At 54.7% G+C, this 19,192-nt stretch overlaps 1 protein-coding gene across 4 annotated transcripts in view; it reads right to left on the bottom strand.

The window, feature by feature from the left end:
• Positions 1 to 4,526: 4,526 nt before the first annotated feature.
• Positions 4,527 to 19,192, bottom strand: part of IGSF9B (immunoglobulin superfamily member 9B) — a 39,483-nt gene continuing 24,817 nt past the window's right edge. For 2 of the 4 annotated variants that reach the window (XM_053997014.1, XM_053997015.1), the window contains exons 16-21: positions 18,660 to 18,744; positions 17,205 to 17,366; positions 16,433 to 16,478; positions 13,477 to 15,108; positions 5,237 to 5,358; positions 4,527 to 4,849 (exon numbers count right to left, since the gene is read on the bottom strand). In XM_053997014.1, coding sequence (XP_053852989.1) covers positions 4,626 to 4,849; positions 5,237 to 5,358; positions 13,477 to 15,108; positions 16,433 to 16,478; positions 17,205 to 17,366; positions 18,660 to 18,744 — 2,271 coding nt within the window. In that variant the 3' untranslated portion in view covers positions 4,527 to 4,625. Of the gene's footprint in view, positions 4,850 to 5,236; positions 5,359 to 11,942; positions 11,989 to 12,784; positions 13,111 to 13,476; positions 15,109 to 16,432; positions 16,479 to 17,204; positions 17,367 to 18,659; positions 18,745 to 19,192 lie in introns of those variants that run through there. The other 2 variants (XR_008440369.1, XM_053997016.1) reach the window with 2 other exon arrangements.

The following is a 19,192-nucleotide window of genomic DNA, read 5'->3' as shown; positions in this document are numbered from 1 at the left end:
TCAGTCTGGGGCTGCAGCGAGCCCATGTGGGGCGTGTGGAAATCCCTGAAGGTCCAGCCTCATGGAAAAATACCTCCAGACGAGAGCTACAGCTGAAACCAACCCAAAACTCCAATAACTCCCAAATCTACGTCACTGCCTGAAGCAGGAAGAAAAACCAAAATGCCAGGCAGATTTTGTCCTAATGCAGAAGGCAAGGTGGGAGCAGAAATGAGTCTGGAATGTGTGTCACGTCTGGATGCCACCAGACATGACTAAGCCCTGCCAGGACCGTGCCTGGGCTGCTGAGCCCAAATCCAGTGTTCTCAACACTCCCAGAGGCAGGTTCAGCAAGTTGTTATTCCCTTTATATTTCCATTACATTTATATATCCAAACAGCATCACCTCCAGCCTTCCTCCAAAGCAGGTGGCACTGAGCCAGCTGACAAGGTGACAAACACCAGATGAACAGCCTGGGGTCCCCCAGTGGCCCAAAGCAGCCTCCAAGTCACAGGTGACCAGCACAGGGCAGCAGGAATGAGAATCCTCCCAGGAAAAACTTCCCCTGCTCCCACAGACACCCTGGGGGTTCATGGAGACCTCTCAGCTCAGGGGCCAGACTGCAAACCACGCCAAGTTCAGACTGGGAAGGGACCCTGGGACCTTGCAGCTCCCCCATCTCACAAACTCACCACTCCCTGTGCCTGTGGGTGCTGTTAGTGGCAGGCACAGAAATGGGGCCCCACAAACGAGCCTTGAATGCTCTCTCTCCCCCCCTTGCACTAACTTGCATTTTCCTTCACATCAACACTGCAGAACCAAAACGCTGCTGGGGCTGCATGGCAAAGTCACCTTAGAAGCACGTGGATGAGAGCTCAGCAAGTCCTGCTGGAAAAGCAAGCAAAGCACTTTCCCTGCTCTTTTTCCCCTGCCTGCTCCAGGACTCATTGTCAGACTGCAAGGGACAGCACCCCAGAGCATCCCTTTTCCACAGGATCTCGGTGGCATCCTCTCCCCACTTCTCCATGTCACCTCCCCAGCTCAGGGTGCCCCAACCCTGCAACCCCCAAGGCGGCATGAAACCGGTGCTGGAGCATCCCCACCATGGCCACCTCGCAGGGAGAAGCATCAGCAAGGAGCCCCCCAAAACTGGGCTGGCACCCCTGCATTGACACCTCAGCAGAGCCCAGGGACAAATAACCTTGTGATTCAGAGACATTTTTTCACCGTGGGCCAGGATTTGCCAAGGGACCTAACGGAACATCGCGTTCACAATGTGCAAGGAGGAATTGTACAGTTACTGATACAGAAAGAGCCATCTACCTCAGACCAGCTTAGAAAATAAGAGAGTTTGGCCCAGGAAGATAAAAATCAAGATATATTTTGCAGCATGAAAAGAAAAAAAAAAAAATAAAAAATGAAGAAGAAGCAGCAGCAGCAGCGACAGCAGCTGTGTTTGCAAACCACCAAAGCGACACGGAGTTCAAACGGGGGTGAAATGGGGGAAGTGTTTGGCATCGTCTGACACGGCTTCGATGTTTCCAGGTCCACGGAAGGAGAGAGGAGCAACCCTGAAGGGCATGGAAACCAGAGGGCTGGGAGAAGCGAGGAGGTTGCCAAAGCAAGAGGAGAGCCAGTCAGCCAAAGCACGGCCCGAGTCTATCGGAAGGTAACTCGGTCTAGCAGGGAAAGGAGTTAAGGATGGTTTTAGGGAGGAGCTGCTTCCACGAGGCGCCCGGGCGGGATTTCCCACTCCAGCAGCGTGGCAGGTACACGGCTGAAAGAGAGAGGGCTGCAGCTCCAGCCTCTAAAGGTCGAAGACCATGAAAAGCCCAGTGGCTCAAAATACCTGCAAAAGGAAAACAACTCTCAAAAGACTGACCCAGCCAGCCGGCATGCTCCGTCAACCTGCCCTGCACTCCAAGTCCTCTAGAGCTCCTTAAGATGGGATGGGGCATAGTCCTGAGGTAGCAACCTCAAGAGCCTGAAGACAGCGCCTGGCCCATCCAAACTGGTGTCGTAAATCGTTTGGAAAGCACTCAAATGGAAAAGCAACCCTCTGTTTAAGAGGCTGAGGCGATGAGAGCGAAAGGAAGAGCAAGTTGGCCACGGCACGGGCAGCACAGAGCCTCCACGCCTCCCCCGGCCCCGAGGGTCACCTGTCCATCAGGAGCAGCCCGGCTGGAGTGACTGGCGAGCTGAAGTTGGCCAAGCCAGGCAGAGTTTTCCCCGCTGCCGAGCGGGAGAATGGCATTAAATCAATTCAGATCCGAGCAGGTTCTAGGGAAAAACCCTAAAAACACACCCAAAGAAAAGAAATTTGCAGTCATACTGTTAGCAAGGTTGAGTTCTCACTCTGAGAGTTGAGGTTCTTATGTCAGGTCACTCGTCACGTCAATAAAAAGCCCTGGTGCAGGCTGGAAAGAGAGGGACATTTCTGCCAGACCCTCCCTCCTTCCCAAGACAAACCTGGTGATGGTTTGAGAAAGTTGTTAAAGCTCAGAAATATCTGGTTATCGATTTAGAGGATTCATTGTCCAGTGGTTCAAACCTTACTTAGGGCCTGGAGATTGGAAAAGACACGGTGCTCTGCTTTTGGTGGCCACAGGTTCCCGAGCATCCTGCTGGGAAAGGAAGCACAACCTCTAAAACCAGGTATTATGGAGGCAGAGCAATCAACAGGCTCCGACCTAAAAGTGTGGCATGGTCGGAGAGCCAGATCACAACCAAGAGCTCACGTCTTCCTCCAAACATCTCAGCCCTTGTAGGTTCAACCAGCAGCAAGAGCAAAAACCAAGGCAAAGCAGAATTAAAGGCGAGATTGCAGAGAATCTCTTGGCAATTCTACCTGGGAATAAACAAAAGTTTCATATGCAAATAGAGAGCCTGGGGCTAAAAACATGCCTGCAGGCTCTCCAGCTCTCCTGACACTTTTTCTACAGCCTGAATCCACTCAAAGCAAGAACATCTACATGAAACACTCAGTGTTTTATTCTCAGGCAGGCTGGAGGGTTTAGCACTTTGCCGCAGAGGAAGAACTGTGCAAACTTGGATGCAGTGGTTGATTTTACCACTTCAAACAAAAAAAAAAAAAATTAAAAAAAAAAAAAACCGAATCTAAATATTTTAAAGGTAGGGATTGCTTGGTATTAGCACTAAGCATTTACATAGCACTTGCAGTCTGTATGCCACCAAGTGCTTGTCCAAAGTGCTCAAATATGACTTATCCCCATTTTACAGATGGGAGAACTGAGGCACAGAGAGGTCAAGTGACTTGCCCAAGGCCACGCAGTCAGAGAGTGGAGGCAGAGCAGGAAAGTGAGCCCAGCTGTTCTCAGGTCACACCTTGCCTGCTAAAAACAAACCAAAAAAAAGGCCTATGCAATCCAGAAAACCACCAGCCACCTAACCTACCCTATTCTGAAGAGGAAATACATTCTGGTGAAGAGTTAGAACAGCATTACTGGAGGGGAACAGGGGGCAAAGGGAGGGACACAACCCTGGCAGGTGTCACAGCCGACACATCCAGGCTGGAGCAGGAAGGAAAAAGGGAAAAACGGTGAAACCAGCAGCAACATATTTTAAGCTGGCACGAAACGCTGGGCTTAGCTTTGCACGGAGCCATCCACGTCCATCCGCAGAGCTGGGCACTTCCAGATGCTCTCCCTGGGGCTCAGCACCTGCTGACGGAGGCTTTGGGGAGCACGCAGCCAAACCCCGATTGCTCGCACGTCTGCGTCTCCCCACTTTGCAGTTACCGGTAGAGATTAAACATCACACAGTAAGAAATCACATCACCACGCGGCGCTGAAGAACATTTGCCTGAGATACACAGAGCGTCGGGCAGAATTAATCAAACCCACCCTCATCAAAGCTGGCACACACCACACCTGGAGGGGGAAACACCCTCAGATCGCATCAGCCCCGTAACTGCGCGCTCGCACGGCATCAAGCACACGTTACCGAGGCTCAAGTGCATTCGCACACAGACAAATGGTGACTTCTCACATTGATTCAAAGGTTTGGGGTCTTTCTGGCTTTTCCCTTTCAGAGATAGGTAAGGCAAGATGTCACGGATGGTTTTGCTGCTGTTACCTTCACGTCAGAGGAGGCTGGGAAGGGGGAGGCAGGGAGATTTTCACAATTACAGCTTTCCTGGGATTATTTGGTCATGTTTTTATCATAATCAGATTCATGGGATTACCAGTTCCCGCCTGGGTTGTTAGGTTCTTGTCACTTAATTACACCCCGTGTCATTCAACTTCTTCTGGCAATTGAGGGCCAGCTGCTCAATCCCACACTTTCCCCCTAAACGCGCGCTGCCGACGCAGATGTCAAAAGCTCCATCCATGCCTTTGAAGCCTAGAGATCTTTTCCAAAACTGAGGTGCAACACCCCCCTTCCCACCCCACCCAAACTGTTTGGGGTGGGGGAGAAGTGGATTTGAGGAACACCCAGCCCAAAGCATTCTCCCCAAAGCATCCCCCGGGTCCCCCCAGCTTGTCCCCGCCGTGAGCCACCGAACCCCTCAGAGAGGTGACAACTGAGGGGCGTCCCCCCCTCTTTCCCATCACCTCCATCCCCCCGTGGTGTGACACCAGCTCCCTCCACCGCTCCTGTTCAACCTCCTGGGACCGGCGCCAGGCTAGAGCAGGGTGGCGTGCCCACTGGTGTCATCGTGGTCCACGCTGTTGAGAATGGCTGTCTGGTCTTCAGGGAGCTGCCGGTGGCAGAGGTCGTCCTTCAGCGCTGAGAGCCGGGCGAAGGGGTCCTGACGAGGGTGTCTCTTCTTCTTGCGGAGGCAGACAGCTTCGTCAGGTGACAGTACCTGAGAGCTGGGAGGGTGCTGAACCTGGGAGGCAGAGCCATCTGGGAAGGGGGGAGAGAAGGCAGATGGGACTGGGGCCAGCAGCAGGCAGAGCAGAGCGCTTTGCTTGCTGAAAAAGGGAGGTGACAGCAAGCCTGGCCCTGAACCCGCAGCGTGGCAAGAGGGGAAATGAAATTAACACTCAAAATCCAAACAAATGACTAAATATGGGAGATGCATGGAAAGGACTCGGTTTGGAGGAGCAAAGGAGGGACAACCTGTAGGCAAGCATCCCGGGGAGACATCCCTTTGGGAGGCAGGGAACAAGGGCAACATCCAGGAACGGGCTTGGAGAACCCCAGCGCTGGAGCCGGCAGGGATCTGCCCAAGCTCTGCTCACAGCAGGACACAGGGAATGCTGTTGGGGACCGTGGGGTCCTCGCACTCACTGAGTTGTTTTCTGGATTTCGAGGAGCCCTTGGATGACTTTTTGGGCTTCTTTATCCGCTGGTATTTCAGAGCTTCGAGCCTCTCAGGTGCAGCAGTGTCCCCGGGCGGAGATGGACGTTTTCTAGGAAGGAAAAGCAGACACGCGCCATCAGCGGCTCCCGGCCACGCTCGGGCCGCTGGACGTCCCCGGTGGGGGATCGGCCGATCCCAGCTGGCTCTGCCGTGGAAAAGGAAGAGGTGAGAAACCTGGGGCTGAGGGAGCAGGGCCAGCCAGGTGTGCCAGAGCACGGGATGGAGGAAGTGAGGCGTCCCCGCTGTGCCCCTACGTCTCCTCCAGGTTTTCGAGCGGCACCGCAACCCGGCCGGTGCCACGTCCAGCACAGGCACCCCCAGCTCACCTGCCTGCCATGCCAACACTGCTAAACAAAACAGGACGGGGCAGATCCTATGTCCGATAAGGCATTTCTGGGAAGTGGTAGGAAACCCCTTGGGATGGAGAGAGAAGAGAAAGAGATAGGCAGAAGCGGCACGGCAGCATCGAGACGGGCACCACGAGCCACCCGGGGCGGACAACACCTGCACCACAAACAGCAGGGAGGCAGGATCCTGCTGGCCCTGCTCCCACAGCCAGAAAAACCAGGGGCCACACGACAGACAGGGACGCCAAGGGCACACACCGACAGAGCTGGGAGAGGTACCTCGTTCCCAGGTCCCTGTGAGAAGCGACAACAGAAACGCAACAGCACAGGAGCATCTGCTCCTGGAACAGCGAGAGGCTGGGAGCTGGAAATGGAAACACTGACAAGGTTTCATTGCAAGGACAAGGAGGACATTTGCAAAGGGGTGCTTCCTGCAGGAGAGCCAGCAGGTGCAAGGGATAGTTTATCAGCTGTACCCCCTGAGGAACTCTTCTACAGGAACCAGCTCAAGGTGCAGTATCCTCCCCTTTGCAAAGAGATTTTTTTGTTTTATTTCCTTCACTGTACCTGTTTTTCCCATCCAAGGCCTGGAAAGCACGACTGCTGTAGAGAGCAGAGCATTAGAGGAAAACCTTTTCCTTAGGAGAGCAGGCAGTCCAGCTCTTATCTATAGCACATCACAGCATCCCCCCTGCTTGCTGCTTTCCCATCTCCTTCCCCCTCTCCATTTTACTTCCACGACCCTCCAAGAGTCACCAACTTCTATTGCCACAGAAGAAGTCTGAGGCCATCTGGGATAAACCCAAGCCACTTGCAGACAAGGTGTCCAGAGAAGACAGGAAGCCTCCACAAAGCACCTTTCAGTGCGATAAAGCAAACACTTTAAGCCAGGCTCCAATGAGGAAAGGAGATTTAAACTTTCAGAGGAGGAGATGACTCTCTTCTGCTCTCACAACTTGGTCACCAGAGGTCAGCAACCAAACCTTGTCACAGGAGCCACACAGAGGACAGCGCTGATGGCAGCTCCTGCACCCATCTGTGACCAGGGCAGGGATCAGCGTATCCCGCAAGCCACGGGCAGCAGGAGGGCAGGAGGAGCCACCTCAGCTGGCTGCAAGAGGCAACATCAGTGCCTTCAGACTCCTGCTTGGGCACAGAAGCACTGAGGATGATGTCCCCCTGTCTGTCAGCAAGGTGTGCCCCATCCAGCATTGCAAAACCATCGTGGCTGCTGGCAGGAGCAGCAGGAAGGGGCAAGGACGTGGGCTGGAGCACAGACCCCACAGTCCCAGGCTGTGGTACCAGAGTACACCCACCCACGGAGAGTCTGGAGCTCCTCATCTCCCCTGGGGTCCAGGCAGAGCCCGGCTGGCACTGAAGACACCCTGCAGGCTTTCCCCCACAGGTCCCATGTGTGCCACCACTGCAGAGCACAGTGTGACAGCAGCACTTCCCATCCGACATCCCAAAGGTCTCCAGAGCATTGAAATTTCAGCTGGAGCGCACAGGCAAGGAGCTCCCAGGAGATTTTTCCCCTTGGGGAGCAGGAGGGTTTTTGGGTTTTTTTGAAGATGAGTGTGATTGCAAAGCTTCTCAGTTTTGCTGGCAGCACGGGAGAGCACCCAGAGAAGTGCAGCGTGAGGTGAAGAAGCAGCTGAGGCACAGCAGACGCAACAGAAACCCAAACACTGGGCACAGAAAAGCTCCTTTTCATGTTTTCCAATGCAACAGAGACGTCAGGGTGCGGAGAGTTCCTGGAGAGACTCTGTTCCAGCTCCCAGCAGAGCATCACATCCGCCGAAGATGAAGCAGCTCATTAGACATTCTGGGAGTCCCGCTGGCTGGATCCAAGCTTTTCCTCATCCAGAAGACAACGTTTACATTTGCAGAGCTCAAACGCCTTCCCAAGTGCAATCAGCCTCTTGTGAGAGAAGCTGCCAGCAGCAGCTCTGCCCTCTGAGCTGAACCAACAGAGCCATGCACATGCTGGCTGAAGGTAGGACCACAGTGACCCACAGGTCACAGCATGGCATTGCCTGCAGCAATTCCTGCTTGAGTGGCCAGTGACAGGCCTTTCCCACTTACAGCCAACATTCTGTGGGGTGCACATTCCTGCAGGTACTTGGCAAACGGTGATTTCAGCTGCTCCATCACCCACAGAGTTCACACGTGCCAAGCCCTGGACAGCACCGAGCTTGGTGATCCTGCCACCATCCTTCCCACCAGCACCTGCCTTCTACCACCTCTTCCCACCACCCAGACAGCTTTTGCCACTATTATTAAAGCTCAGCCTGTAAAAGTCTATTTCTCTTTCCACTCTTTTTTCTTTCTAAGAAGAAGCTGTTGTGGCATGCTGACAAAATTAAACAGATTTACATGAGGGATTACGAGGAAATTGCCTGAAGCTCATTTCCCTAGTTCTCCGTAATTGAACTCGTATTTATACACACAAACATAAACAGTGAGTGCACTGAACCCATGTGTCACCATAAATACTGTCTGACCTCTGGCAAGGAAGAGATACAGAGGACAAAACGATGCTACTCAGCAGCCAAATTTTATCTGCTCTACCCACCCTTTATCTCTTCAAAGGGCACCAATTCTTCCAAATTAATTTTCATTTTAAGCTCAGCCAAAAGCCTCTTCCTGCCCCCAGAGTTCACATTTTGGGCAGCTGCCCACACATGAAGGAGCTGTTGAATACCAACAGATGAGATGTTCAGGGAGGTGGGCGAAGTTCTTCTGGAAACTTCAGTGTAGAGCCAAGCAAAGGAGCTTTGAGAAGCCCACGTGAACTCCTGGCGCCAACCTTCTGCGAGGCACCACCAACACCTGGAGCAGCAGTTTTCCTTGAGTCTTCAAAGGAAAACCCTTCTGCATGAGCAAGTGTCTGGACTGCATGGACTGGGAGGTACTGGAGAGGCCACAAAGGTACTGAAGGACCTTCAAGAGTCCCAGGACAGGAAAAGGAAGTAGAGGAGAAGAAGTATCCAGCACAACACACATCGCAGCTGTTCTTCTTCAGATGTCCTTCCATGTACAAAGCAAAGATATAAGGAAGAAGACCCCTGAAATCATCACTGACCTCTTTCCACTCAGAAGGAGAACCCATATAAAGGAAGAGTCCAGGAGATTCAAGGATCCTATACATATATTCATATATATTCAACCTCATGGAGGTCTGAACACACCCTCCCTGTTTCCTCCTCTCCTTGAGCCAAGACATTGACATCCAGGAATAGTTCGGGCATGTTAGAGCATCCACTTGGATAGAGTATCCACTTGAAAGGAGCCCACTGTGTCCTTCAACCCTTCATCCTCCTCACATGAAGAGCTCAATTCTCCTACACGAGGCTCCTGCAAGTCAGGATTCCCACTCTGCTCCGAGGCAGTGCTGGCTGCTGCCTCCATCCCGGAACGCTTGGGATCCTTCAGCACAAGAGGTGCCAGAGAAACCGCGGTGACAGCCCCAGGCCAGGGCTGCTGCTGCTGCCAAGGCACCGCCAGGAGGGAGGGAGGGAGGGAGGGGCTGGTCACAGTGGGGAGCACACCAGAGAAGGGGTGCCCTTCTACAGGTCTGCAGACACCACAACTCATCTACACAACGGACTTCACCACCATGCTGACGGAGAGGAGAGAAGGCGAGGGAAACGGGGCCGGGCTGGACAGGAAGAGGGGGATACAGTCATGGGGAAGGGGAAGGGAGAGAGGAAGATAAATGAAAAACAGGAGTGAGAAAATATGTAAGGAAATTAAAGAGACTGAAAAGAAAAATAAAGTAACAAAATTAATAATAATAATAATAATTAAGAAAGAAAAGAAAAACGCACTCAGACAAGCGGACTCACAACTTCTCCAAGCGGAAGGAGGCATGGAACACATGCAGAGGATCAGCACATGGACAGTCTTTAAAGGGGAACCTGTTTTCTTTCAAGCGGGGAGCGAGGGCTGCTGCTCCTCCCGCACGCCTGGCGCCGACGTCCCTTCGTCACTCAACGCTACGCCACTGCCAAGCCCCCCAGCTCCCAGCACTGGCAGTGCTGCCCTGGCAAGGGGGCCTGGGGAGGCCACCCAGGGCAGGCTGCCGTGCCGAGGGGCAGGGGAGCTTGGTGCCTTGTCTGTGGTTTTTGGGTTTCCCTCTGCAGGGAGACGACAGCCCCCTTTTCCCTGTTCCAAGATGCGCGCTGCATCCTAAGAAAAGAGGATGGGAGAACTCCTTGTGCTGGCTCAGTAATTGCATCATTTATCCCTGCCCATCCATAAAAATTACCTGAGCTTCACCTAGTAAAAGCCACCATGCTGCAGCAGGGAGCTCACATGCTGCCTCTCCTTCTCCTCTCAGCTTCTAATGCTGCAATAGAGAAATCTGGCTGGTCTGGTGTAAAATCCCTGTGCTCCGCATGCACTGACAATTTTATGACCCCAAATCAAGAAATTACTCAGCTGGGTTCTCTACGGGATTCCTCGCTTATTGAAATGAGATTTATTGGTCTGTTTTCCCCTTTTTGGGGATAATGACTCTGGAGATGCCCCTGTGACTGCAGTTCCCAGCAGCATCCTGGAGTAGGACACACGGCTGCTCCCACCTTGCTGGGCAGTGTCACCCTGCTTCTCAAAATCCATCAGCCCACAGCAGCCAGCACTGGAGCCAGTCAGGATCTAAACAAAAGCCACACCAAACTCAGACACGAGCCTGGACTCACCTCTGCTGTGCTAAAGCCATGACTGCTCGTGTCCCTAATGCTGCCAGAGCAGGGAAGTGCCACAGAGCAAGAACAAACAGCCACTTCCTCTCTGAGGGCTTCCCCATTTCCCAAAAAGCCTGGCACGGCCCAGATCTCAGAAAGGCTTGGTGCCAGCTTTGCTCCTCACAGGATGCCCTGCTCTGGGATCAGCAAGGAAAAACAGAAGGAGAAGGTGGCCAAGTGCTCAAGAGATTTGGAGGCTCAAACAGGATGGGTTTTGTCACGCCAAGAGGATGGCTCCTCCATGGAGCACACACATCCAGCACCCCCTCCTCACCAATCCTGCTCTCCCCACCCCAGGACAAACCTCCAGGTCAGCTGGAGGAATTCCCCTCTCCTGGAAACATCTCCCTGATTTCTCTAGGCATCCCAACTCTCTCTCACGAGGCTCTTTCCCAGCCCAAAAAGGCTTCTCAGGCTGTTGGAGAGAATCAGCCAGGACCTTGACTCTTCCCAACCAAGGCAGCAAAGCTTAACCTTTTGTAAGACCTGTCCTAAGGAAGTTTGGGTATGGCCATGCCCTTAGAAACAGGCACATCTACAATCCCATCTCTGCTTTCACAACCAGCCTGGCTGATGGCCAAACAAGTGTTGCCAATTCTCTGGGTCACAAATTACTATTATTCCATCTGGATTTGGCAGCTTTAGTGATATTCTTCTGCTTCTACGGTCTGAAAACCATCTCCAGATTACTCCATCCCAGTTCCAGAAATGCCCATGGCTATCTAGGAAACCAGCCCCATGAAGGCAGCCCAGGAGGAATTTTCTTGGAAGAGTCTTTCAAGATCTGCTTAGTGCAGTTTAATTACAGCTGGGTCAGAAGAAGTCAAAGATTTCTCCAAGGAGAATTTCAAGGATTTTCCCATGACTACACCTGTGATGGGAAGGAAAAAACACCTTTCTGGCAGCCTGAGATCATAGTTCTGCTGCTGCCAAGCATACAATCCATCTTGAGAGAAAGACTTTTTCCATTTTCTGTGATTGAAGAGACTTGGGAAAAGAAAACAGATCCAGATACTGCTGGAAACAAAATTCTCCATGTGCTGGACTGCAGCTGGAGACTGATTTTTGGAGCCCACTCTGAGCATGCTGTGTAAAGCTGGTGGCTCCAGAGGTGGCTGTTTCTCCTGGTTCCAGGGGGTGGCTGTGGACTCTTCCTGGTTTGGATCATCTGGGACAACCCCACCTCAACACACACCTCCCTAACACCACACAACCCTTGTGCACCCTGCCAGGGCCAAAAGTGCCACGTGTGTCACCACCCCCCAAGAAAGGAAGGGTGGCCCAGGGAGACGGCAGCTCGGCTCATCCCAAACCCCAGCCCCGAAGGCAGGGGAGCAGCGTGTGCTGCTGGGAGGGGAAACCCAAAAGCCACAGAGACTGTGCGTCCAGAGGTGTTTCCTAGTGTTTTCACATTCCATATTCCCCTTTAAAGGAAGAGATGGTATTGGAAAAGCCCCTTCCGTGTCCCCTGTCATGCCCCGCTCCCGGCCACCCTCCACAGCACCCACACCATCCTTTCGGACATGGATCACCCTTACCTATTGAGCTGAGGAGAAGCTTGTCTCGACAACACTGCCCAGATAGCTGAGATTAATCAAAAACAAAGCAGTTATCAACACCCGCAAGGAGCCGAGCTCCGCAACACATCAGCACGTCAACAACTCCAAAGGAAAAAGGAGGGAAAGAAACCAAACTGAAACACAAACGAAACGAGGCTGGAGAAGAAAGGGGGAAAGAAACAGAAGAGAAAGGAAAAGAAGAAACAAAAACGATAATCAACAAAGCGAATGGATACACTGCATAAAAGCACGGACAACAGTGCTGCTCTAACACGGCTCTGTCCTGGAGCTGGATCTCCTTGGCATGCCCTGCTAGAGACATGGACCTGTGACTACATCCCTGACTGCATCGCTCCATAGCTGGGTTTTCCAGAGGCACACAGAAGTCATTTCAGGCTCATCCAGCTGCTCTCCCTCCCCATCCTCTCTCCCCTGAGCCCTCCTTCCTCCGCTTCAGTGCCGGAGGGATTTGCTAAGGCCATAACGCTTCCAGGTACCAGAGGGCGGGAGTGAAATGCGGAGGGCACTGCGGGGTGAAACGCTGCCTCCCCCCTCCCCAGAACACAGCCTCTTCTCCAAACGCCTCCGACCGCGCCGGCTCCGCGGGGCTGGGAGCCCCGGCCCCCGACTCCTCTCTGCCACAAGCCGGAGGAGGGGGCTCAACCCCACCAGACAAGAAGCCAGAATGAAGCAAGACGAAAGGATGGGACGAAAGCACGGCTACGGGGTCTAAGGTGCTGTGAAAGACGGAAGGAAAGAGGAGAAATAGAGAGAAAGAGAGAGAAAGAGAGAGACGCTTTTGCCTGGAGCAACCCTGGTACCTGGAAAACCAGCCGCTACTGTCTAGTGCAGCCACATCCCTCTTTAGGGCAGGATCTGAGCGTGCCGGCAGCCTCCCGATCTCCGCTGGGCTTAGTTTATTTTTATTTTTGCTCCTCTCCTGACATGCTGCTGGTGTGGCTAAGTCCTTGATCTCTCCCTGCCCGCGTCCTGGGGCTGCAGCATCCCTTTTGCAGGTGGGGCGGTGACCGTGATAGCTGTTTCTGTCATGCATTAAAGCTCTCTAGACTCCGCGGGAAGGAAGAGGAGGAAGACAGAGGCGCGGCGGCGGCGGCCCTAACGTTCGAAGAAAGCCAAGAGCCAGCAGCTAGAAGAGGAAACAACCTCCAGTGACACCAGGACACTTACCTAAGCGAGCCAGGTCTTTGTACACCTGGTAGACGGCCCGTAGCCCAAGTCGTGGCGCTTCCAGATTCCCAAGGGACCGGGAAGGTCGCCTGCCTAAAACCCAGCGCTCTCGGGCGGCGGCCATGCAACCCGTGCCCGTGGCACCAGCCTCTGCCTAGCAAAGCCCGCGGGACGCCGTCTCCAAAAGGGATGCTGCAGCGTGCCCAGAGAGACCCTACCAGTTGGGATGGTGATGGCAGGGAGGGAGTCAGAGGGAGTGGGTAAGGCAGGGTGGGGGAAGCCAGGAAGGGGCTGGGGGGGATCACCATGGGGCTCACGCACTTACCCTGTGGCGGCTACCGTGGTGGTGGATGTCGGCTCCGGTTGGAGAATCTCCTCGTCAGCCCTCCTTGGAGAAGGGATGTCTCCGAAAACATCCATGGTGTCCACGGGCAGGGAGGAGCCCTGGGAGTTGGAGAAGCCGGTGCCCACGGGGGTGAAGGCGGTGGTCGGTCGGAAGCTGGGGCTGTCCCCGCGGCTGCTCGGCGCCGGAGATCCCGTGGAGGACGGCGTGGATTTGCGGGAGAAGCTGACGGCCGCGGGCGGCTGCAGCGTGATCTCCGACACCTCCGCCTGCTGGATGAGCCCCGGGCGGGGCCGGGCGCGGGCAGTCAGCTCCGGGGAGCTGTTGCGGGAGCTCAGGGGACTTTGGGTCAGAGGAGAAAGCCTTGAAGGTTGTAGCACCACCTGATGTAAACTGGGCTCAGCCCTCCTGACCTGCCGAGGGCTGGGCCGAGGTCGGGGTTGGGGCTCGTACCACCTGGTGTCCAGGCTGAATGTGCTTGTGCCGCTGGGGCCGACGGGCTCGGACGGTTCGTGGTAAGGCAACACGGGTATGCCCATACCTTGGCTGGTATGTCTTAGCTGCCCTTGACATCCCATGGGTTGCATAGGTTTGTCCTGCCACTTGGTGGTAGTGGGCACGGAGGATTGACCCCTGCCCGGTGACTTGCCGGTCCAGCTCTTTGGTGCCTCCAGGGGCAGGATGCCCGAGTAGGATGCGGGGACCACCTGGAGGGAGGAAGGTGGTGGCCCCCGAGGAAGGCAGCCCGTGGGCTGGGAGCCCTCGGCTGCCTCGCAGGGCTGGAGCTGGTGGGGGAACGGCGCGGGGGCCAGCTCCAGGCTGCCAAAGGGGAACTCGGCCCTGCCCCAGGGCTCGGGGGACCGGCCCCCCGTGGGGGTCTGGGCCAGGGGCAGCGTGCTGTTGGAGGCATTCTCCCCATTCTCCTCGGGGATGGTGGGGTGTCCGAAGGGCCCCTCGGGGGGCAGCGGTGGGGAGGACATGACCGAGCTCAGTGGGCTGACTTCTGGCATGTAGAAGGGCGGCGGGTCCACCTCCCCGGGGCTGCTGCTGCTGAGGTAACCGTAAAACTGGTGGTGGAAAGCCCGGGGGGCCGGCGGGCGGGCCTGGCCGGTGGCCTGCAGGGTGCCGGGACCCTCCAGAGCCCGGTGGAACCGGGGGCTGTATGCTGGTGGCTGAAGGTAGGACTCCTGGCTGGAGGAGAGAGGGGTGAGCTGGGCTTTCAGGGCGGTCACGGAGGTGGGGACGACGGGGTCATCGTTCTCCTCGTCTGACTGCCTGAACTCGGGGTACATGTCTGTCTCCTCCACGAAGGGGAAGCCCTCGATCCGCCGTGTCTTCAGGGAGGGCTCCATCTCCGCTGGGTCCATGACGAAGCGTCCGTCCGGCCCGCGGCTGATGAGCTCGATTGGAGTGGTGGCCTCAGCTTCGGCCTCCGCCTTGGAGACGCTGTACTTCTTGCTGCTGATGGCTCGTTTGGTCTTCTTGTAAAGGGAGAGTTCCTTCTCCTTGGTGGGGCTCAGCATCCGCTTGGCCTGAGGGCCCTGGTCGTCAGAGGACTCCGAGGGGGGACGGAGCGTGCGGATGCTCTCAGGACTCACCTTGCCGGAAGACAACCTGGACCACAGGGGAGAAAAACCAAGAGAGGGGACGGTCACCCGGAGCGGAAAGGAGCCCTTCTCGCCCAGAAGAACAACTCTGGATCCTGGAAACAAAGTGCTACCAGCTCTCAAAAGAGGAACCTCTGGGAGAAATTGGCAGGGGCTAACCAGGATGGCAGAGTCTCGCCAGCAGCAGTGCACAACATCCCTGCTCCTTGGGAGGGCAGCTCGGAACACTCAGGGCTGAAAGCTCACACCAACACCTCACAATAAGCTCCACCAACACCCCAACACCTCACAACAAGCTCCACCAAGACCTTGCAACAAGCTCCACAGCCCCACAGGGAAAAAAGACACAACCAGAGCTCACTTCCAATTCCTCCTGGGGTTTCTTATGTCCTCCTGAGCTACCCATGCCCAGGAAAGGCCCTGAGAAGAGGGACATCAGGCAAATGTTCCCTCCCACAGAACTCAGCCTCTTACTTGGAGATGCTGACAGATCATTTCAGACCAAATCTTTCGCCCATTCTCAACACTCAGACTTTAGGCTGAGCACCTCAAAAGGCAGAGAGCATCAGGTTAGTTCCCTCATCCCTGTCCAGAGAGCCTTGGACAAACAGGATGGAGGGGCAAAAGACAGCAGATTCAACAGACAGTGCAGGTTATTTCAGTGCAGTGGATGAACTGAAAACAAGTAAGATTCAGATCCACCAGCACCAGGACATTTTCCAACAGTTGAGGAGCCAAAGAATGAGGTGTCCACATCCCAGACTCTTGCACTCCCACCGGGAAGATGCTCCTGCTGATTTGCAGCTACACATGCTTTTGATGGGCTCTGCAAGGAGCAGTGGCTTCTGCAGCACCACGATCCACCACCTTTGGGCATGTGTGGAAAGAGGCTTCAGCAGGGCATTCTTCAGGAGAAAAGATGAATTTCCCAGGAAAAAAAAAGAGCCAACAGAGAATGATTCAAAAACTACACTGAGCTGGCAGGAAGGACTCCATATGCAGCAGGCTAGTCCTTGTCCTAAGGAGCCCCTTCCAACTGGTGTGGAATTGAGTTCCATCAGCCAACTCCAGCTTTGGAAAATGTTCACAGATCCAGCGGGGTCATCTCTTAGCTCAGTTTGCTGCATTTGTCCCTGCTGCTTTCTGCTCCAAAGCCCATTTGTCTCTTGTGAACTGCTGTGCTCCCAAAAGTTCAGGGAACACCCAAAACCAGCTCATCAGGAGCAACCAAATAAGGATGAGATATTTCCATTTGAGCTTTGCAATGACTGTAGGAGGGAGGCACCTTGAAGACCCCTCAGCCTGGTGCTGCAGCTAAGACAGATACTTACGGGGACTCCAAACTCTTCCTGCAGTGGGTTATCGAGAGAGGAGGGTCTGGAAGAGAATAAAAAGGGGAAAGAAGAGAGAACGCTGAGGAGGCGCAACATGACAGAGACAAGACAGACTCAACATCACGACAACAAAAGACACTCAACAAGAGGCCAAGGTTTCATTGCTCCAGTGCTTTAATGGTTGCTGACAACAAACAGCTCCCGTCACAGGGTCCTGCCCGTCCTGCTGCCACAGCCCCGCAGGCTGGAGGAGACGGAGCCGCTTCCCTGCCCTCTCCAGCTCCCCAGCCACCCTTTTCCCTACCAGCCACTCCTGCATGGAGGCTGCAGTCCCAGCTTTTGGGAAGCAGAGCAGCAGGGTCTCCTTTGGGGTCTTCTCTAGCCCAGCACTGCCCGCTCCAGGCTGGGAGCAGCTGGAGAGCCCAGCTCCAGGGGGACCTGGAGGAGGTGAGCAGTGCCCCCCCATCTGCATCCCAGAGGACAGCCCAGCCCTAAATCCCCGGCTCTAGGAGTTATCACCACGTGGGAGAGCTCCCTCGGAATTCCCAGGCTAGTTTCTCTGGCGCCTCTTCACCCACCCTGCCTCTCCCGCTCCCGACCACGAGCGCTTTCAGGCACAGCCGAGGGAGGAAGTCAGGGCTTCACCTGAGGACGCGCACGGACGAAGAAGAGACAGACAGGGAAGAAGGTTACGACCACAACACAACCAGGGGGGAGAAACGAGGGGGAGACAGGAAGGAGGGAGGAAGCACACCGGGAATGGACTCACCTTTCTTGCGCTTGAGCTTGCGTTTGCGTTGCTTGTTGACGAAGCAGGCGGCGAGTGTGCTGAAGAGGATGGCAGCAGCCAGGAAGCAGATGGTGGCAACGATGCCAGCCAGCACCGGGCGGGCTAGGCCCTCGTCCGTCAGGTCAGGCTGAGGAAAAACATCTGGGGAAAAAACACAGTTTAGTGTTACACCTGCTGCCTTCCACAGAGAAAGGGAACTCCACAGTGTTCCACAGGGTGGAGGCAGTGATAGTCTCCAGGAAAGATAATCTCTGTAAAGACCCTGCTTCCAAGCCAGCCCACCCAGGGAGAGCAATCAGCACTGCTTCAGGGCCAAGGGATTTGGTGGTCTCACACCAGATCACAGAATCATAAGATAGTTTGAGTTGGAAAGGGCTGTTTAAGGCTGTCTAGTCCAACTCCACTGCAATAAGCAGGGACATCTTCAACTAGATCAATTGCCCAAAGCAACCTGATAAACCTTTCTGTGTTAGCTGGTGGACACCCAGGGAAGAAGCCTCCACACCAAACAAATACACATTTATGTCTAAACAGACACAACTGCAGCAAACCTGCAGTCACTTCCTGGCTGAATAACCCGCTGCAGCAGCACAAGGTATTTCAACCTCTTTGCCAGTGCTTCACTTCAGCGTTCCCATGAAAACCAGGCTCCAAACCCCTTGCTAAACAGGAGCACATGTGAATCCCCAGCAGACCTCAGCTGGGGGCACGTGCAGATGTGCACCCTGCACACTCGGTGCTCCTGCCCTGTGCCATATCCAGGATCAGAGCATTTCCCCACGGAGCCGGGGCTTTCAGCCTGGGAGAGCAGCTGCCTGGGGCCGGGCACCTGCCAAACCCCATCAGAAAACCTGGGCGTGAGGAGCAAGGGAAGCGAGCAGGGAGGCTGCAGCAAGCTCTCCTCACCACGCCGGCACCACTTGGGGGCAGAGAGAGACCGCGGCATCGCAGCACAGCCGGGCTGGGCTTTCCACGAGAGCCAGAAAATCCGGGCTCGCCGCATCCCCATCCCTTCCTGCTGCCCTCGCCTTCCCCAGCGCCATCACAACCCTCCTCCGCCTGCCCCGCGGCTCGAGGAGCATTCTCCGAGCTGCATATGCAGGGAACACGCACGAACTGCAGCACGTTGCAGTCTCCCTGCTTGCAAAGCTCTTTTCCCTGTGGACTCTGCACTGCAGTGCTACGTTTCCCTCTCTCCACCTTTCATTCCCGCTCCCAGGCTGCGCCAGTGCCCGCTCGGAGCTTTGTTCTCCAGGCTCACCGCAGAGCCGGCGCGTGCTGGGCTCTGCGGGGCTCCGGGGATTTGTCCTCGCCTGCTCCCATCGGGGCAGCCTGGGGTCAGCGCAGTGTTCAGCACACCCACGACAGCCCTGCACTCCCCTCAGCCCAGCTCACAGCCCCACAGCCATGGGGAGAAGAGGAGCCAGCCCTCACCTGTACTGGACACGCCAGCGACGTTGCTGGGTTCGCTGATGAGATCCTGCATGACCGCCAGCACACGGAACTCGTACCAGGTGTCCTGCAACACCAAACACACCTGTCAGGGCCCCCACACAGCCTCCAGCCTCGTCCTACCAGAACCTCTAACATCCCCCAGGTAAATAAAACCCTCTAACCACACATTTTTAATGTTAGCAAGTCAGGCTTTTTAACTTGCCCAGGGGGTGTGTGGCCATTTTGTGTGGCCAATCAAAATTCTGGCCTCCACCCAGACACAGATACAAAACTTTTTCATCTATTTATAGGTTTTCATCAAACAAAAATTATTGTTCATTGGTTCTAAGTTACACAATTCTCTTTCATTAATTAGTATGCTATCCTCTATTGGTTATTGATTTCTCGCTTCTTATGCTAATTAGTGCATATTTTTAGTAACTTTTTCCTCCTGTAGGGATTTTCTAATGTATACTGAGACTTTGTTAATCTCTTTAGCTTCTGGTTTCTGTAAAATGTCCTTGTGGTCCACA

The sequence above is a fragment of the Vidua macroura genome, chromosome 22 (genome assembly GCF_024509145.1).
Source record: "Vidua macroura isolate BioBank_ID:100142 chromosome 22, ASM2450914v1, whole genome shotgun sequence".
In the NCBI taxonomy this organism is placed as follows: domain Eukaryota; kingdom Metazoa; phylum Chordata; class Aves; order Passeriformes; family Viduidae; genus Vidua; species Vidua macroura.
Note: the sequence above shows the minus strand (reverse complement) of the source record. Positions and strands in the feature narration are given on the sequence as shown.